We start from the raw sequence: 18,717 nt of genomic DNA, 5'->3' as shown, positions 1-18,717 counted from the left end.
CCAACTCCAGAGAGAAGGCTGACACAATTCACTTACAGTTTCATTGACTGCCCAGGCATGCTAATTACTTTTCCTGCGTGTTCTCTGTCCTACGACTTAGTCAATTAATGTAACTACAGTGCATCCATTATTTAGACACTCACTCAACATACTGTAGTCATTATGGTTTGTGGGGTAAAAAAATACATACTTATTTTTACCACATATTTGCAGGGTGTTTTTGTTACAGTATAAAAAAAAGCTAGCTTTAAACATGAGATGATCCCTATCAATCTCTTCCTCGCATTCCTAGCTGAATGTCTTTCTCCTTTTTCTCCTTTTTCTGTTTTCTTGTTCTTTTTAGTTAAGTGAAATAAGGATGAAGGACCAAGTACTTCCAGACAAAGGTAGTAGGTATGTGTTGAGGTATTTATTTGTAGGCTACTGGAGGTTGCAGTGGCTTGGTCAGCTTGTATGTAGAGGAAGGAGTAGAGATTGGCTGCTGCACGACAACTCCATCTCAGCAGGAGCAGTACTGGACCCTGCAGTGCATTTTCAGCACAGAATGGAGAGGCATATAAGCTTGAGATTGGAGTCATCTACCACTTGTGATGCAAAGCATGAGGGGTGGTACTGCCCAAACCAACCCTAGATTTCCTTCAGAATGCTCTATGTAGATATTACAGGTATGTCATGATAATGGGCCTGTGCATTTCTTCCTGGAAAATGATGAATATCTTTTGCTTGTTAATTCTTTTCACTTTCCATTACTACTTATATCCCAGGTAGTTTGCATCTGTTTCTTTGGCAGAAACAGGCAAGAAATTTTGCCTTTTTTCATTATATTTTACTTTCCATTGTGCTTGATACGATAAATGATAGATCTGTGTCACCATATTTTATATCATGAAATTAAGTGTGATGGTGCTTGGCAGCAAGCCTTCTTACTTACAGGATGTTAGAGCTGCTGTAAGTTCCAGCACTGGTCACCTTTAGTTTGTTCAGCACTGTAAGACTTCTTATTTTGTTTGCAAAGGCCAGACTCCTTTGGGCTACCAGTGGTTTACTGAGGGCTATCATCCCATCCCAAGAGCATGCCTTTTCCAGAGTTGCCCTCGCACCAATAAACTGTTTTTGAGCAAGTTCTCCTGCTCTCTGCGATACTGAGGTTTTCATTGTCCTGCCTTTCACTTGCACTGTGGTACTGGGTGCTGATGCTTGGAGCCCATTTATGCGTACAGTCAGAGTGTGGCAATCACGTGATGAGATGTTGGTCATTCTGCCAGAGCTCTTGCTGTCATTCTCATGTTTGCTTACGTAAGGAACTCAGGGAGCTTGCAGGCTGCAGCCTTTGACATGTGGGCAAAGAGCTGGTGACCATACGCTACACGCTATGGAAGGTAATTGCATGACAGGAACAGCTGGTTGAAGTTTTTCCAAAGTATTTCTGTGAAAAGCAAGTATTTGGTGAAATGTTATTGAAGGCACAATTTCATGAAATTTTCATCCTTTCAGCTATTCAGAACCTGATATGATAATTTGGTCTAAGTTTTCCTGCACTTACGTAGGTGGGCTAACCACATGACTTATCAAGGTCCCTTCCAACATAACTTACCCTTGGATTCAATTATTTATTTACTGAATTAATTTTATTGGAAAGAAAACTAAAACCTACAGTAAATAATCATTACTTTTAAAAAGAGTTTCTTGAGTTCAAAAAACATAAACCAGCTCGGTACCCCAAAATAAGGTTTAACAGATCTTGTTCAGCAAAATGTAGTGGTCGAAGATAACAATTTCAACTGAAATTTTTGAAAGATTATTATTTCTCATTCAACACAAGCAGATTTCTTTTTAAACTACTTTTGTTAAAACTCTTGTTCCCTTAGCTCTACATGGAACTTACTCCTGTGCACAGCATGCTAACTTGGTATTTTATCTAATAAATTATTAAAGACTTGCTGCTGTGCCGCTGAACTCAGCAGGAGTACTGGTAGTGGGAAGGACTGGGTTCACACTGCCACGTTTCCTATGTGGCTGGTGTGGCACTGATGCATGGCTGACATACTTGACTGTCTCTTGGTATGTGATATATTTATTTAAGTAAGCATCCTTCACATACAAAAGACAGAAGCAAATTCTTAGGAGCTAGATCTGTAACTTCCAGCATAGTGGAAATGTTTCTTTGGGTAACTTGAACTGTATCATTCAAAACATGTATTTCGGAGCAGCTGTTTTAGTTGAGATGTTTTAATGGGAGAGCAAACCAGTTTAGTCAAGACTGTGGTGGGGCAATTTTGGGGAATCCTTTTTTTTTTTTTCCCTTTGTGGTATTCTTCTGTAGGAAAACTACTTAGGCATCCAAATGAACAAATAACCACTATTTTATACAAGACTGTACATTGTTATAAGTAGTTCTGGTGAAATAGGATATAGATATTTGATTGGAAGAAGAAGAAAAGCAAAATATTCCTTCTAACACCCTTTGCTTTACAGTGATTTCATCCTGTAGCTTAGGGTCACCTGTGTGATGGAAGTGACTAGAAGTTCTCTCTTCTTTCTTTTTTAGCACTCCATTAATGGCCTCCTTTCTCTTAATAATTCATATGTTTGAAGTGTAGGAGATAAGTGAAAAAACAAACAGACAAGAGAATGCCTAACAAAGTACTTTGGAGTTGTTTGTTCAGCATATTCCAGCTTGCACATTAGAAAAACAGGTTTATGTAGGGGAGGGAGGGAGCCAGAGTACTCTGTTGTTTACATACTCCCTGATATGTGTTTGCTGTCATTTCTAGGGGTTCCAACACCTAGTCCAGAAATCCTTCGACATACCTTGAATATGCTTGTACGGGAGAGGAAAATATACCCAACTCCAGATGGTTATTTCATTGTAACCCCACAGACTTACTTTATAACACCATCTCTCATAAGAACTAACAGTAAATGGTACCATTTGGATGAGAGGATACCTGACAGGTCTCAATGTACCTCTCCACAACAAGGAACTATCACTCCCTCCACCTCGGGATGCGTCAGGGATCGAACACTACCCAAAAACCACTGCGACTCCTGCCATTGTTGCAGAGAAGACATGCACAGCATGCATGCATCTACCCTGCAGAGGAAGTCAGCAAAAGACTGTAAAGACTCATATTGTCCTCCTTCATTATGCCAGGTCCCACCCACTGAGAAAAGTAAAAGTACTGTCAATTTTTCTTATAAGGCAGAGACGCTCACAAAGCCTAAGGATGTAGAAAAGCAGTCAAAGAAATTTGGACTCAAATTATTCCGATTAAGTTTTAAGAAGGACAAGACAAAACAGTTGGCAAATTTCTCTGCCCAGTTTCCTCCAGAGGAGTGGCCACTGAGAGACGAGGACACCCCTACCACTATACCTAGAGAGGTAGAGATGGAGATTATCAGGCGCATTAACCCAGATTTGACTGTGGAAAATGTCATGAGGCACACTGCACTAATGAAGAAACTTGAAGAAGAAAAAGCTCAACGAAGCAAAGCGGGATCTTCAGCTCACCACAGTGGACGAAGTAAAAAAAGTAGGAATCACAGAAAGTCTCATGGGAAATCGAGGTCACACAGCAAGACTCGGGTATCCAAAGGAGATCCATCAGATGGCTCTCATTTGGATATACCTGCTGAAAGAGAGTATGAGTTCTATGATCCCTTGACTCGATCCCCACGGGAAGGCTGTTTCATAATAGAACACAAGGGAGATAATTTTATAATGCACAGCAACCCTAGCATGATTGAATCTCACTTTCCCATGACACCAGAATGGGATGTGTCTGGTGAGCTGGCCAAAAGAAGAACTGAAATGCCTTTTCCTGAACCTTCCAGGGGAAGCTCCCACTCTAAGGTCCATCGGAGCCACAGCCATACACAGGATAGACGATCGAGGAATGAGCGGTCTAGTAAGGCTAAAGAAAGGTCTAGATCCATGGATAACTCCAAGGGACCTCTGGGCTCAGCTACTTTAGGCACACCTGAAGACATGGGTGAAGGCTGTAGCCCAGATGACCAAACAACTAGCCAAACTTACATTGATGATAGTACCTTAAGGCCATCTCAGTCACTCAGTCATCAAAGGGCTCTGATTTCATCTGCAAGCTACAAAGAGACTTGCATCCCTGAAATAGCTAGCGGCAGTGTAGAAACCCCCAGTTCCTGTAGTCTGCTGGAACAAAAGCCTACGGAGAATTTGCCATCGTATAGTGAGCTCAACTCCTGCACAACAAAATCTGCAGTCGATGACTATTTCCAGTGCAACACGTCCAGTGAGACTGTGCTTACTGCTCCGTCACCACTGGGAAAGAACAAAGAGGATCATGACACGCTGACAGGGACAGATGGGCTCAAAAAAATGACTCCCTCAGAAAGACAGTCTCAGCATGTTCCCAGGGAGCCTGGGGTGCACAAAGAGGAGTCCCCAAAGGGCCCAAGCAGTGGTTCAGTGGTTGTTGGCCAGACTCCAGAGGTGATTGCAAATGGACGGCTGGTTCAACACCACAGTGCTGAATCAAGCAGCCTTGATAAAAGGAAAGAAATATTTAGCAAGGATACACTCTTCAAACCTCTGCACAACACTCTCTCTGTGAATAGTTTCCATAAGTCTAGCACACCCCTGCTAAAGCCCCATCAAAAGACCCCTTCTGACACGTTACCAGTCAGATGTGAGAAACTTGAACAAGCGATAGTAACCTCAGTCACACAAGTCATGCCTGTCTCACAGAGACAGCAAGAGACAGCTGGGAACCAGGAGGCCTCTTTTGACTACTACAACGTATCTGATGATGACGACTCAGAGGAGGGAACCAACAAAAATGCCGAGGAAGAGAAGAACAGGGATGATGTTGGCACAATGCAGTGGCTCCTGGAGAGGGAAAAAGAGAGAGATCTGCAAAGAAAGTTCGAGAAGAATCTCACTCTTCTCACCCCAAAAGAAACAGAAAATAGCAACAACCAGAGAGCCACCCACTCAGCCCGTCTGGACAGCATGGACAGCAGCAGCATTACTGTGGACAGCGGGTTCAACTCTCCACGGTAGGACTGTCACATTAATTGCATCTTTACAGTCTAGAAAGTTCAATTTTTAGTTATTTTTGTGTATTGTATTGGTAACAGAATGTAGGGCCGTATTAAACAAATGTACGTGTTCTAAGACAGTGTTTTCTGCAGCTCTGGAATCTGATATTCAGATGTATGGTTTTCTCCCATACTGTAAGCAGCCAGTGTCTATTTGTGGTACTAACTCTGTATTATCTTGTTTTTCTTTGGCTGAAAAACCTCCCTGTATCCTTTTTTTTTTTTCTCTGTTTTAAACTTGTGTTTGCATTTAGAGTAGAAAGAGTGAGCTCCTGCATACTCGCCCCTTCTTTTTCTCATCAAGACTAATTGGAAGACTAGACATGACTAGATGCCATAATTTTTGGCATAGACGAAAAAAAAAAGAAGTTTGGTCTGGGTTTTGGCTTTTTTTGTTTTCTTCAAAAATTTTGGAAGTCCATCTATTGCCATTCCAAACCAGTGAGTCTGGAACAGCTGCTTCCTCCACACTGCTGAAAGGCTCAAGATATTTTATCTTCAGAGATGACCCAGTACTGCACCAGCAGAGAGAGACATGTCTTGCTTAGAATGCTTGGGAAAAGAGCCCAGACATTTGTGTGTGGTTGCAAGGGTTAGTCATTTCCATCCCAGGGATTGCAGATATTACAGAAGTCTTGGTGCAACTGGACTCTCACAGGCTTAGTGAGGAGAGTGTTCCTGGTGTGTTTCCTATCCTGAAGTTCTGATAATCTCATTTCCAGGTTAAGAATCCTTCACTCGAGCATACTTCTTTCTCCCTCTGGACTTTAGCTATCCTAAGTCCCTGCTGGAATGGAGCTTGCCTGGTTTTGTTTGCCCTGGATAGCAACCCATCAGAGTTGAGAACAATGACTCTGAAACCACAGAAATAATTTACTATGCTTGTTCTCCTATAGTGTCTTACTTAGGTTTAAATTATTTATTGCCTGTGTTTAAAAATAAAACCTCCAAGACTGGATTTGTATTAGAGGAAAGAAAATTGTTTTCTTTTAACTTAAAAAGTGTTCTTAATCCTCAAAATTATATAGTTTTACAGATCTACTGCAAAGGCTTGCAGAAAGGCACATGAAGGGTTTCCTGCTTCTACACACAGGACTAACTTTCCTTTTCAGTTAAAGTCATGTTATTCTGAAATAAATTCCTTTGGATTTGATGGTTACTCCTGCTTGATGTTAGTGACAAGGCAGGAATTGCTGGGCCTGCTGCAGCACGCAGCAAACATCAAACTACTGGGGTGGACTTTTAACATATGTATGATTTTTTCATAAGTAAAAAAAAATTTGAAGTAATTTGAGTAAAATGATCATGTTTGCACCAAATCTAACTTAAAAAAGGGAATACAAGAAGATTTTGATTTTGCTGCTCTGTAGATGCTTGACATCTTTCTCACATACAGCTGCTGTATGAGGCTATTTGTGCTGTTTACTTTAAAATGTAATCTCTTTAAGTTGAAGTTCTATACTGGCAGTCAGTTTTTACAGGGAAGTATGTAATGTTTGTTACAGCTTGCCCAGCCTATTCTACTCTGCTCAGTGTGTTTCATCTCCAGGACAAGATGTTGACTGGATAAAAATCAGTTCTTAGTTTTGCTAGATGCATGCTAACTGAATGTAAGCTTGCTTTACTGGTTAATGCAAAGTCAGACATTTTCTTCTGTAATTATTTACACAAAGGCTAAAATTTCTGTTGAAGTTCAACCTGAACTTAGATTGAAGAGAATGGAACGTTGTGAGCTTACTGAATTCAGCTTTTGTTAAGATTAAAAGGGAAACAGATAAGCAGCTTTTAATAATGATCATGTTCTACACAGCATGTTTTAATTTTATTAATTATGATTCTTTTTTTTTTTTTTGCAAGGCCACAGAAAGTAAGCTTTTACATTAAAAAAAACCACATTCTGTAGGCATTTTTTTTTTTCTGTGTATTTGTTTCGTAAGGCCAGCGTAAGTCTGGATATTTCAAAGGCTTTTAAATATTCAAGTCATGAGTTTTGCATCAAGATGATTAAATTGGATGCTTTTGCTCGCTTTTGGTTACTCCTCGATGTAACTCTATAAAAACAAATGAAGATGAGGGTGATTTGGACCCTCTGGCTATATTTACCATTATGTTATTACTTGCCTACCTTATAACAAAAAACTGTACTCCACAGCCCTTCTCCAGGAAATGTAAAAACACTGTCCAGCATCCATCTGGTAAGATTCACCTAGTTCTGACAGCATCCATTAGCAGATGCCTTGGGAAGAGGATAAAACCAGGACCTGCATCTGGTGATATCTCTCAAGTATACTCTGGGCCTCTGCTGATGTGCACCTCTGGGGTTGCGTCTGCTGGGCTGTGGTGCTGTTTGGTCACGCAGTGTTGTCTGGGGAATCAGAGTTAGCAGTCCTACACTGTGAAAGAAAAAGGGTATTTAATGAGAGATGGGTACTTCATGTGATTTGCAATGGTCATTTGACTTCAAAAGTGTTTTGTGTATGAAATTCATCAAAACATCACTGTCTGGAGGACAGCCTCTCAGTATTTTGTTCATTGCATTTATACAGGTGGTATATGGTATCCATTAGCTCACCGTATTCGTTTTATTGCTTTATTTTTAGGGCTTATATAATACTGCTGTTCTTTTGTCACCTAAGGAAGGAGCTAATTTTGGCATTACTCTGCATGCAGAACTCACTGCAGTCTTTACCTATAGATGTAATAATGGTCAGTTTGTAACACCAGAATTGAAATTGTTTGAAAATGTGAAATTGGTGGTCCCTTAAAGAAGGATACAATACTGAATGATCTTCAGAAAGCAAAGATTGCATCTCTTCTTGTTTGTAAGCAGAAGGAGAGGAATCAAAGACCAGAAGCACAGCCTATGTCACTGCAGCTCAATGCATGCATCACCCGTCGTAGCTGTTTGGAACTGCTTACAACAAGGAAAAAATTGGCAAATGATCAGTGCCATTTTGATTGATTTTAAAAGCTCTACAAGAGCTTCTCTAAAAGGATCATTCCAATGGCAGTCAGTTTAAGATGTCTTACAGCTAAATTTATTACTACAGCTAAACAAGACATTTCTTTTTTCCCGTGTCACGCACTGACACATTTCTCCCTCTGTCCTTAGTACCTCTGGTTGTAGTGCCCATTTAACATCCAGTAGTACTCTAAATGTACTCAGGAAACATGTCCTTGGCAAGTCATGATGTCATTTTGCAAAGAAGTGGGGCTATAGATGAAAAATACATAACCAGGACCCACATGACTGTTTGAAAACCTAATCTCTTTCTGCATGAAAAAACATGATTTGGAGATTAAGAGTAGAAAGAGAACAAAAAGAGTGGTAGTGCTGAAGTCTAGCTTTAGCACAGGGATGAGTTTTTTGAAGTGGTGGGCTAAAATATAGACTTCTGCATTCTTAGATGTATTGTTTAAAGGCGTAGTCTTTGAAAGTGGTAAGTGTGCTGTCACTCCCATGGACAAACGATGTGTTAGAACTACAGGAACTCCATTATCTAAGTGAGATGACAGCACTCCTTGCTCAGAGAATGACTGTGGCTGTTCTGATTTGCTAGCATCTTGTGAGCTGCAGTAGTCTCAGCTGTAAGGCACGATTCAGGTGTTGCATTCAGAAACGTTATGTGTTTCATGTAAAGTAGCATTTTTAGCTAAAAACATAATCCATGAAAGGTGTAGGTTGGAGACGACAAAGCAAGTTGTGTTGCATGGTTACTCTCCTTGCTGTACCTATTCACAGAGCTGATTTGATGAAGTTACTTTGTGCAAAAACAGACAAGCCAGGGAAGAAAATTACGTTCCACATGCAAAATAGAAGGTATGTCCTTGAGTAAAAATTCAGATACTTGATAGTGGTTTGGTTTACAGACCCTGTGTGACAGCTCCAGCTCTGCTTAGTGCTGTCCCCGCATTACAGCACGGCAACTGCTGAGTACTGCTGGAACCCGTTCTGGAGGAACATATGCGAGCTGTCAAAATGAGATGGTTTATTGATGTGACATTGCATACAAACACAGGAAGCCTATTTAAAACACTCTATTCTCCTTTCCTGTCTGGTCGATAGATATATCGGCATGTCATATGTGAGTGCGTATATATATTTCTTTTCCATTCTAGTACTCGGGAGAGCCTGGCATCCAACACCTCGAGCATTGTTGAAAGCAACAGACGTCAGAACCCTGCTCTGAGCCCAGCACACGGCGGTGCAGGCCCAGCATTCAGCTTCCGAGCCACCGCAGACCCGCCGACAAGTGAAGCTGAGAAACTGCAGAAACCAGCTAACTGCCTGCAAGCTTCTGTCACTAGTGTCTGATAGCCTGCCTCAGAATTTCTGTCTTATCCCATACAGCAAAGTTTACGACACTGGGACTGATGTTTACATCTTTGGAGAAAAAAAAAAAAAAAAAAAAGCATCTCAACCACAGTTTTAGTGTTTACTTAAACTGTGCTGCTATGTAGACTAGGGGCAACAAATAAATCTTTCTTTCGAGGTATTGCTTTTCACATTTGCGGCTCTGTAGCAACAGAATAGCAGTAGGGATAATATGTACACTTTTTGCTTCACTTAATTGTAACTGAGCACATATATGAAAGTCTAGACACTGTAAGCGTAATCTGCATTTTCAATGTCCATGCAGTTGCCAACTTCATTTTTAAAAAATGCCACAGATGTGTGATGCCCCTGGTCAGAAGCTAAACTCTGCTGCAGAGTTGGTTTCCTTCAAAACTTGAGCCAGTGCTGAAAGCGACCAGCCAGGATCACCGCGAGGAAAAATGATGCCAAACGTGACGAGTGATGACCTCGGCTCTGTGTGTGAATTATCGGTACCGATCAGTCGTTTCCACTGTGCGTTTTTGTGACAGTTTTGCAAATACCTGTTGAAGTGAGTAAGAAGAGGTTCTTTTTTTAGAGTGTGGAGGGTGGGGAGGGAGATGGCTTTCTCTTTTGTGTTTCAGGAGTATGAGAGATGTTTGTGTACTGAAGCTCGCTGCATGACCTTCCGCAGTCACAAATGGGGAGGTAGGCCTTTGCATAGAGGGGGGAATGGGGAGGGAAGGGAAAGTTATAACTGTCATAGAGCTGCAGCGCAGAGTGACACAAAATATAGGAAATATCTTCACCTTACGTCAAGTATTTTAAAAAGATAATCTGATTTTCGTGTCACTTCTGGTATTGCAACTTGCCGTTAACGCAGGAACCAGAAAAAAATCTGATTTCTTTGAACAAAAATATTCTTTATGATATAAATGACAAGTATGGCCTGAAGAACTGATTTCTTTCTAGTGGAAGGACATAAATCTATTTTATGTAGTTTATTAAATAGAGTGCCTAAATTAGGCTATTAAAAATAGCACACAGCGTAGTGATTATCAGAGAACAAAATTTAGAGAATTATAAACTTCTGGCCTTTTTATTCAGTGGATGTTATTTGCAATTTAGCATTTTATGGACATGTTTAGTTTCTGGAAATTAAATGTGTCCGTATGGTGGGCAGTAGAAAACTGAATTCTGTAGGTATGGTTTATCCTAATTGCTCTCCCCAGAATTGTTACTCTGGAGTAATTTGTACCGTGCTAATTACAGCAGAGTAACTTCTAAGGATAGTGGAACTTCAAGAATAATTTTGAGGTGTAGGGTCACATTCTGCTCTGTTCCTCATATGACCTGGTAGTGCAACAAACTGACTTTAAAATTAATTTTATCTTCATTTTCTGTCAGAACAGACAAATTGGTGGAAGAATAACAAAGATACTAAATCGTTCAGCAGTCCCAACTGTTGAATAGAAGAGGGACATTTCCACTGTCTAGCTCCTGTAGTACACAGGTATTAAAACCAACTGTACATACTAAGAACCAGTATTTTCGTCAGGTTCTGGTGACATGCATTACTCTGTACGCAGAGTCATTTGAGCTTCACTCATGTTCTATATTCTCATCAGAAGTCTTCACTGAAGGTTCAGCCTTATGTTATGCAGTTGGATATAAGTTCATTTTCTTACCAGCCGGCTTTCTAACTGGACACGATCAATTTCTAATTCTATCAAGAACATCTCTAGTACCCAGTAAATGCACAGGTCTGCTTTCCTTGGTTTCAGTGTACAAATTCCATTTCACAGGAGCAATAAGACCTTTTGGTGCACATGAAGGAAATTATTGTGCTTCTGGTTGGTTATCAAAGTCACTTGGCCTTTAGCCTTCTGCCTTATCATACCTTCCAAGATGTGCTCTAATGACCATATAGCGCTTTGCATGACGCATCTTACTATTCAATATGTAACTCCAGCCGTGCTTACTCCATGCGAACTGTAGAGTCAGAGTTTTTGTGGGGAGCTGTCATATACTATGCAGTGGCTGACTGTGATTTTGTTTTCTGAGGCAAGCTCTGACATCAGTAGTATGTATCCATACAGTAAATAAAAATGTCAAAACTTAAATAATAGTAATTACAGCTGATGATCTGAAGTACAAATGGCAGTATTAGAATGTGAGGAGCAAAAACAAATTTTATCTTTTGGAGAAGCGTTTGTCAAAAACTAATCAGAACTTACGCAGGCAGCTGGTTGTACAGAAGACATAGTTTCAACAAAATATGACAGTACATACCTACAAACAGTGTAGTATGTAGTTTCCTAAAGTTCCCAGAGACCAGCAGACAACATAAATGTCATATTAATGTTGACGTGGCATTGTACCAATATTAATGTGACTCTTGGAATATGGAATGTAAACAGAAGTTTCAAATAGAAACGTTCTAATCTTGAATTCTTTTTTTTTTCTTTTTTTTTTTCCTTTCTTTTTTCTTTAAAAATCAATAATGGAATATAAGGAAATTCCATCTTGAGGTTCTGGTAACAAAACCACGAGAGTGGAGCTTGAGTGCTTTATGTCACCCTAATCCTTTGATGAAATCATAGCCTTGTATTACGTGGTTGCTTATCTATCATTCTTCTAATGTATCAATTTAAAGGTTTACAGAGTTAGATTAGGTTGAATCTGTGTTGTGTTCAACTGTAAAGGGTCAACACAAATCTGTCGGCATTTTGCACACTTGATATGTATTATTATAATACAACATGTTACTTTTATGGTAATTTTTTTTACACATATAACTACCTCCATGAATTTGATGAAATGCAGCAACATAAAAGCGTATTGTACAAAGCAAGGTTAAAAACTTTGAAGCATTAGCTCATGGCGTTCTCTTGTGTGTCAATGCTTGCGTATGAAGTCATCGTGTTTCCATTGCCACAATTTCCTTTTACAATATTAAAAATCTGTCTTTCAGATGAGTCATGTAAGACTTTGACAAGGCTGCATAATTTGGATAACAGTGAAAAGGGAGACTGAACCCTCCCATCCTCTCCCCAGTTACTGCTACAATTTCTGCCTGGTAGAACTTGAAAATGTGTTATGTAACTGAGCAAATTAGGAACATCTACAGTCTGTGAAATATGATTGATGGTGTGGGGTTTTAGGGGAAGACGCTCCGGGTATTTTCTTCGCAGCCTGCAAATAGGCTGGGCCCTATTCTGCCTCCGATTTTGCCAACAGGTCAGGTCATGGTTTCTCGGAACTGGCAAGAGTTAGAACAGCGATACGTGCTCTGGTTTCTGGAGTGCCAGAACCACTCACTCTTGTAGAAATGAGCAGCAGCTCTTAATTGACTTTGCTGGGAGCAGCATTAGGGACCCTGCTTGAGGTATGTGCCTACTGTTCAAAGAACGTGGCCAAGTTCCCAAGAAAAATGAAGCTAGCCTTTGAAGTAGCCAGTTGCAACAAGCCACCTTTCAGAAGAGAAAAAAAGATTTTCCAAAAATCAAAGGAAGAAAGTGGCAGCTGAACTTAAGCAGATCATATTTATATACAAGCCCCGATTTATGAACACCTCTTTCAGCAAACCTAGTACCATTATCACAATGCAGGTTAATATATGGTCATCAGTGGAGCTAATATAGCTGTTAAAACAGTTCAGTTAAAAATCATAAGAGGTCATCCATTTGACTCTGTGCATCATTGTAAAACGTCCATAAAAAAAGCAGCGATGCTCGCTCAACTTTAAGACATATCAGGAAAGAAATATTGTAATGAAAACCACAGCCTAGTGCTTGCCAGAGCAGTCATTCTTATAGCAGAGAATGAGGAAGCCAAGGTCATGCTCTGCACCCAGATCATGCCCTCTGGCCCTGGAGCCCTCCCTGTGGTTCAGCCAGGGCAGGTAGGTGGCACCATCCCCATCTTGTGTCAGGGCATGCTGAAAAAAAAGAGACGAAGGCTGAAATCCATGGACAAAATTATTAACCAGTTTCCTTCTTTCTCTTCAAAAGTCATTCAAGTAAAGTTTCTTAGTTAACCAAAGTGTTGATAGTCTGAAGTTTTCACACGGTCGGTTTAAGAGAGGAGCTACTGTGTGGTCCTGCAGGAACTCTAAGACAAGCAGTGCCAAACAGGTTCCAGTCACACAAGTACTGCCAGCAGAGGGTTTAGGAACAGGATTTTTAATTAAAAATGTGTTTTTCAAATACATTTCCCAGAGCTTTTCCTAAACACAGTTGTTCAAGTGGTGCTGAGGAAGCAAATAGCACTCCTGATCTGGTGTCACCTGCACAGTTTACAATTCTCTTTGCTCTTCTGAAGAAAGCTGTACAGTATTAAGAGAGAAAAAGTTCTATTTTTTACATAATTCTTTAAAAAAAAACAAAGTATATATCTAAAACGTTCCCCCCCAACGTAAGTAAAGTACATGGATACTGCATCAGAGAGCTGCATGGCACGCAGGACCCAACTAAAGCCAGGCTGGTGCTAGAGGAATCTGGGACTCGCGCTTCTCATAGCGGCTCCGAGCGTTGGTTGCAGCCCCACAGTGTAAATCTGGCAGTCACTCCCCGCTTCCCCCCTCTCGCAGAGAGCGGAATTGCTTGCTAACTCCATTGAAGCTCAGTTCTGAGCTGAGGATTTCCGTGTTCCTCCCCCCAAGACACGAACGGAGCAGAAGGCCGCACGCACACACCCAGAGCTGGAAGAGATCCCTGGCGGAGGGCAGCAGCCCCGTGCCCTGCCCGGCTGCGGGGAGAGCTGCCATAGGGGTTACCTTGGTGTGTGGAGGAGAGATGTGCTGAAAGGGATGGTAATTCTGCAGGTAACTTTCTGTGAGTGACTGAATGTGGCTGTTGCATTAGGTCTAAATGAGTTAATAAATGCAAGTGGGACTTACTGTATGTTAGAAGGGAGTTTTGCAGCCAAGACTGCCTTGTATAAATGTGTTTGCACTGAAAAAAAAAAAAAGAAAAAAGAAAAAAAAATTACTTGGTCTCTGGTTGCTGTAAAGGTCATCCAAGATGGATGTTCTGTTTATATTGTATAGTATTTCATATGAAATAATTACGGTTCATGAAATGTCTTCCCTAACGTTACTGATTTATAACAGCACATTTGTAACATGGTTTTTATTGTGTCAGTGTACCATATTGTAAATGATGATAACTTGTCATGCTTAGTATAATAATTTAAAGGAAAAAAGGACAGGGATTTTTGTAAGTCTATATTTGAAAGTCCCTCCATATGGTAATATTGTGTTCATGTTGTTATGTAGTGTTGTGTGAAATATCCATTTTGGATTGTGTTACTTTTTAAGATATTAAATAACATTTGGTTATATGTTTTAAGTGGATTTCTTGTACCCATCGGTGGCTTTCAGAGAAAATGCTTTCCATTTTAGAGAAGAGTGCTTTCATTTCACACGCCATCCTCTCCCTCATTTTTGAAACCTTGCATTACAAATTGTCGGTCTCAGAAAAAACTGGGTGAGTGCTGTGTCCGTGTGTGCTTCCCTGGGGGGCTGTGAGAGTGTGAGGGAGGAAACTGGCTGCATTTGAGAGCCCCAGTGGGAAGGGGGGAAAGTACAGGGCTGAAGAAGTGCTGCGAAGTCTCATGCGCATCCTGATGCTCAGCCAAGAGGTTTTGGAGAAGTTTGGGCTCTAGTATTTTGCCACTGTTACCATGCTTTTTTCTTTTGTTTTGCTGGCTTCGTTTCTTCCATCTAGGGGAATGGCATCAAGTTGTGGCAGGGGAGATTCAGGCTGGATATAAGGAAAAACTTCTCCAGAAGAGTGGTCAGGCACTGCAACTGGATGCTGCCCAGGTAGGTGGTGGGGTCACAATCCATGGAGGTGTTCCAGAAATGTGGGGATGTGGCACTGAGGGACATGGCTTCGAGGGCAACATTGGTGGTAGGCAGACTGTTGGACTAAGTGATCTTAGAGGTCTTTTCCAACCTTTATGACTGTGTTATTCTCTCTTCCCTTTGTAATTCATCTCCCTGAACTTGTGAATTTTCAAATATAGGAAAAATAGCCTAAGACAGGCAGGGTTTGGTTGGGGCTTTGCAGTCAAACTCTGTGCTGTTCCTTCCCATTCTTCCTTTCTGGAGATGTCCTGGCATCCTCTACAACTGCAGGAGTGGGATTTGAAGAACTGGGGCTGACCACACACCCAGACAGCTGAAACATTGCCCACCTAAAAAGTCAAAGTGCACTGCTTTGGTGAAGAACCATTCTCTTGCTGCTGATTTGTGCCCTTCTGCTGGAAGCGTGGACCTCAGGACATATTTCCATCCCCCTCTCTCTACAGCTGCCTTGTCAGGTGGTATTTTGAAGGTTCTCCTCTCCAGTGTTGCTCTTTTCCATTGGCTTCTTAACTGTTTCTATAGCGTCTGACTTTTTTTCTTGTTTTATTTTCTGGGATGTCCTTCTCTGTCAGAATTCCGCCTCTTCTGCTCCATTTTGGCACTTTTCCTCCTCCTGGTTGTTTTCTTTTCCCATGCATTACTTGAGATGAGACATCCTTTGCTCCTTTTCTCACCCTTTCTGCTTAAAATGTTATCCTACTCCTACAGAGCCTTTTCTTCCCTTTTTCATTCCTTTCTCTTTTCACTATCCCTGTTCATTTAAAGACCCCAGAGTAGAAAGAGCTCCTGTCAGCACTTCCCTTCCAACCATGCCACTCCAGATTGGTGACTTTAAAAAAATGCTGGGTGTAAGTTTTCCTTCGCTGTTCATCTCTTCTGTTCTTCTGTCCTTTTGACTGCTGCTCCTGTTTCCTGTGCTTTCTTGCCCAACATCTCTGCATTTTGAGGGCTCAGAAGGGAGTCCCCAAAACTCAGCTAAAGCCCCGGCTCTCATTTATCTTCCAGCACTGAACAAGGCCCCAGCTAAATGCTGAGAAAAATGATTCCAGAAATACCATTGGATTTGTGCTGGGAGGGCAGAGCTCATGCTGGTGAGCAGCTTCCTTCCAGCCTCCAAGTCCTCGTGCTGAACAGAGTATTTTTAGCCCTGCTGTCATAGGAGTGACAAATGGGGACTGGGAGCAGGAAATCCCAAGTACATTTTTTAAAATCTTTTTTTCTCATCTCTCATCCTGATAAGCACGGAAGACCTAACCCTATGCTGGCAGCTATTTGAAAACAAGCACAGTAAATAAATCAACCGGCACGTACATGTCTGTGCTCTAGGAAGAAGCCTGTCCTTCTGGAGGGGACGATGTGGAGCAACCCACAGACAGGCTGGGACACTGCTTATCTTAGCATTTGGGAAGCCTCCCCTGCAGCCATGGGACCAGCTTCTTGCTGCCTCAGCTGTGCTCCATCCTCCTCCTGCTGCTCTCCAGCAGGCCCCAGCCACTGGCCCAGCACAGGGAGGCCATGCAGGGAGAAGCTCTCCTGCATCCAGTTTAGTGTTTGCCTCTGGCTTGTTCCCAACGTGAACTTGCCAGAAAATCCCTATTCAGCATCCAGCTGCCACAACTCCCCATGCTTCCACTGGACACAAGCTGATGATGACTTTCAGATGCTTGTCATCAGGCCAGCCATGACCCTGAGCTGAGGCATGGCCCTGGCACAGCTTCTCAGCAAAATAGCTGCATTTTTTCATTTTTAACCTAAGCAAAGTGGTACATTTTTCCCTCTTCTTCAAAAGGAGCAGTGAGACATTTTACCCAATACTGCAAGAAGCTGACGTTTGAGACCTCAACTTCATATGTGTGTATGCATCACATGCAGCCCATGCAACATCTCCAGCTTGACGAAGGGAGCCAGGAGCTCCCGTCTACACATGGCCAGAGCTGTCCCATGCAGGCAAGGGGAGATCCAGAAAGCCCCTCTGCTCCTGGGCACGGCACTGGTGCTGGGAACAGCAGGCGGTGATGATGGAGCACAGGGAGTCTCAGGTCTCACAGGGTTGTGCAGTCTGTCATGCACCCACTGGCCCTGTTGCCTTGACTTCAGGCCAATCTCCCTCTCCAGCCTACAAATGACCCAGGTGTGTGTTGTTACCACCCTCCACCAAGCCTCCCTCCATGCTCAGCCCCAGGGGCTGCCCCAGCACATTCAGCTTTTGCTTTCCATCATCTTCTTTTCTTCACCTACTTCAGAAGAAAGATATTTTTCTTCCAACTGTGGTGTTTTATTTCTAAGTAGTCTCCAGTGGGCTCTAAAGATTTATTATTTGTTCATTACAAGGAAGCTCAAGAGCTCTCACACCTCAGGTAGCCGATGTATTTATTGCTCCTCCTTAGAGGCAGAACGCACTCCCATTACTTTTTTATTATCAGCCATAATCTAACATGCAGCACCCATATTTCTCATGCTCCAGTGCCATACAGCAGATAACAGTTCCACCAAATCACAGGGTGCAGGGAAGTGTTTGAATACACAATGAAAACCCTTCTTATTTTTGATGGCAGAGGCCATCAAAAAAAAACAGAAAACTAAAGCCCTACAGGATGGCAAATAACAGTTTTACAAACCTTCCACTGTGTTGAATATTAGGAAAAATTTCTGAGCGGTTGGGCACTGGAATGAGCTGCCCAAGGAGGTGGTGGAATCACCGTCCCCGGAGGTATTCAAGAATTGTGGAGATGTGGCTCTGAGGAACACAGTTAGTGGGTATGGTGGAATAGAGCTGGGCTAGACTATCTTAGTGGCCTTTTCCAGACTTAATGATTCTGTGGTTCTACGGGAAGGGCTGGAAGGGTCCCAAACTGGCAGGAATGCTGCCAGCAAAGCCCCTCTTGCCTGGGCCCTCGCTCTGGCCATCCCCTGGCCCACAGCACCACCTGCTGCGCTTCGGCCCACAGCTGGGAACCAGCCCCCGCCTGAAAGCAGCGAATGTCTTCACACTGCTGGCAGTATCCTCTCTGCTCGGGCTGCCCCCCTAAAACAAACACAAGGAAAAACTGCTTATCTCAGCCCATCACCGGCCTTCCCTCTTCCCATGTGCATAGGAGGTTTCCACTCAGGAAAGTTCTGAACACCACAAGGCTCTCACGTTCGCCTTGCAACAAAACCTCCTCCCTCCCTTCTCCCATTTCCCACTGTACGTGCAGCAACTTGCTGTATGTTCCCTTCCAGAGGATGCGGAGCGCCTCTGCGCTTACTTTGTGTCCAAAAAAATCATCTCTTCTCTCCAGGAGGAGAAGGCGCGTGATACATCCCAGATGTCTGCACAAGGCAGCAGTCTGCAGACATAACAGATTGCAGGAGGGAGGTGGGGAAGCAAGGAGAAACTGCTGCCACGTGCCCCTCTCAGCAACGGGAGAGCTGTGAGGCTGACACTTTGCTGCACAGACATACGAAATCC

At 42.3% G+C, this 18,717-nt stretch overlaps 1 protein-coding gene across 9 annotated transcripts in view; it reads left to right on the top strand.

The window, feature by feature from the left end:
- STOX2 (storkhead box 2) overlaps positions 1-14,737 on the top strand; it is a 129,277-nt gene extending 114,540 nt beyond the window's left edge. For 6 of the 9 annotated variants that reach the window (XM_085222425.1, XM_085222427.1, XM_085222432.1 and 3 more), the window contains exons 3-5: positions 2,775-5,037; positions 8,822-8,899; positions 9,199-14,737. In XM_085222425.1, coding sequence (XP_085078551.1) covers positions 2,775-5,037; positions 8,822-8,899; positions 9,199-9,394 — 2,537 coding nt within the window. In that variant the 3' untranslated portion in view covers positions 9,395-14,737. The remainder of the gene's footprint in view (positions 1-2,774; positions 5,038-8,821; positions 8,900-9,198) is intronic. The other 3 variants (XM_085222426.1, XM_085222428.1, XR_014882901.1) reach the window with 2 other exon arrangements.
- The last annotated feature ends 3,980 nt before the right edge of the window (positions 14,738-18,717 follow it).

The sequence above is a fragment of the Meleagris gallopavo genome, chromosome 4 (assembly GCF_905368555.1).
Source record: "Meleagris gallopavo chromosome 4, MGAL_WU_HG_1.1, whole genome shotgun sequence".
Lineage (NCBI taxonomy): Eukaryota > Metazoa > Chordata > Aves > Galliformes > Phasianidae > Meleagris > Meleagris gallopavo.
Note: the sequence above shows the minus strand (reverse complement) of the source record. Positions and strands in the feature narration are given on the sequence as shown.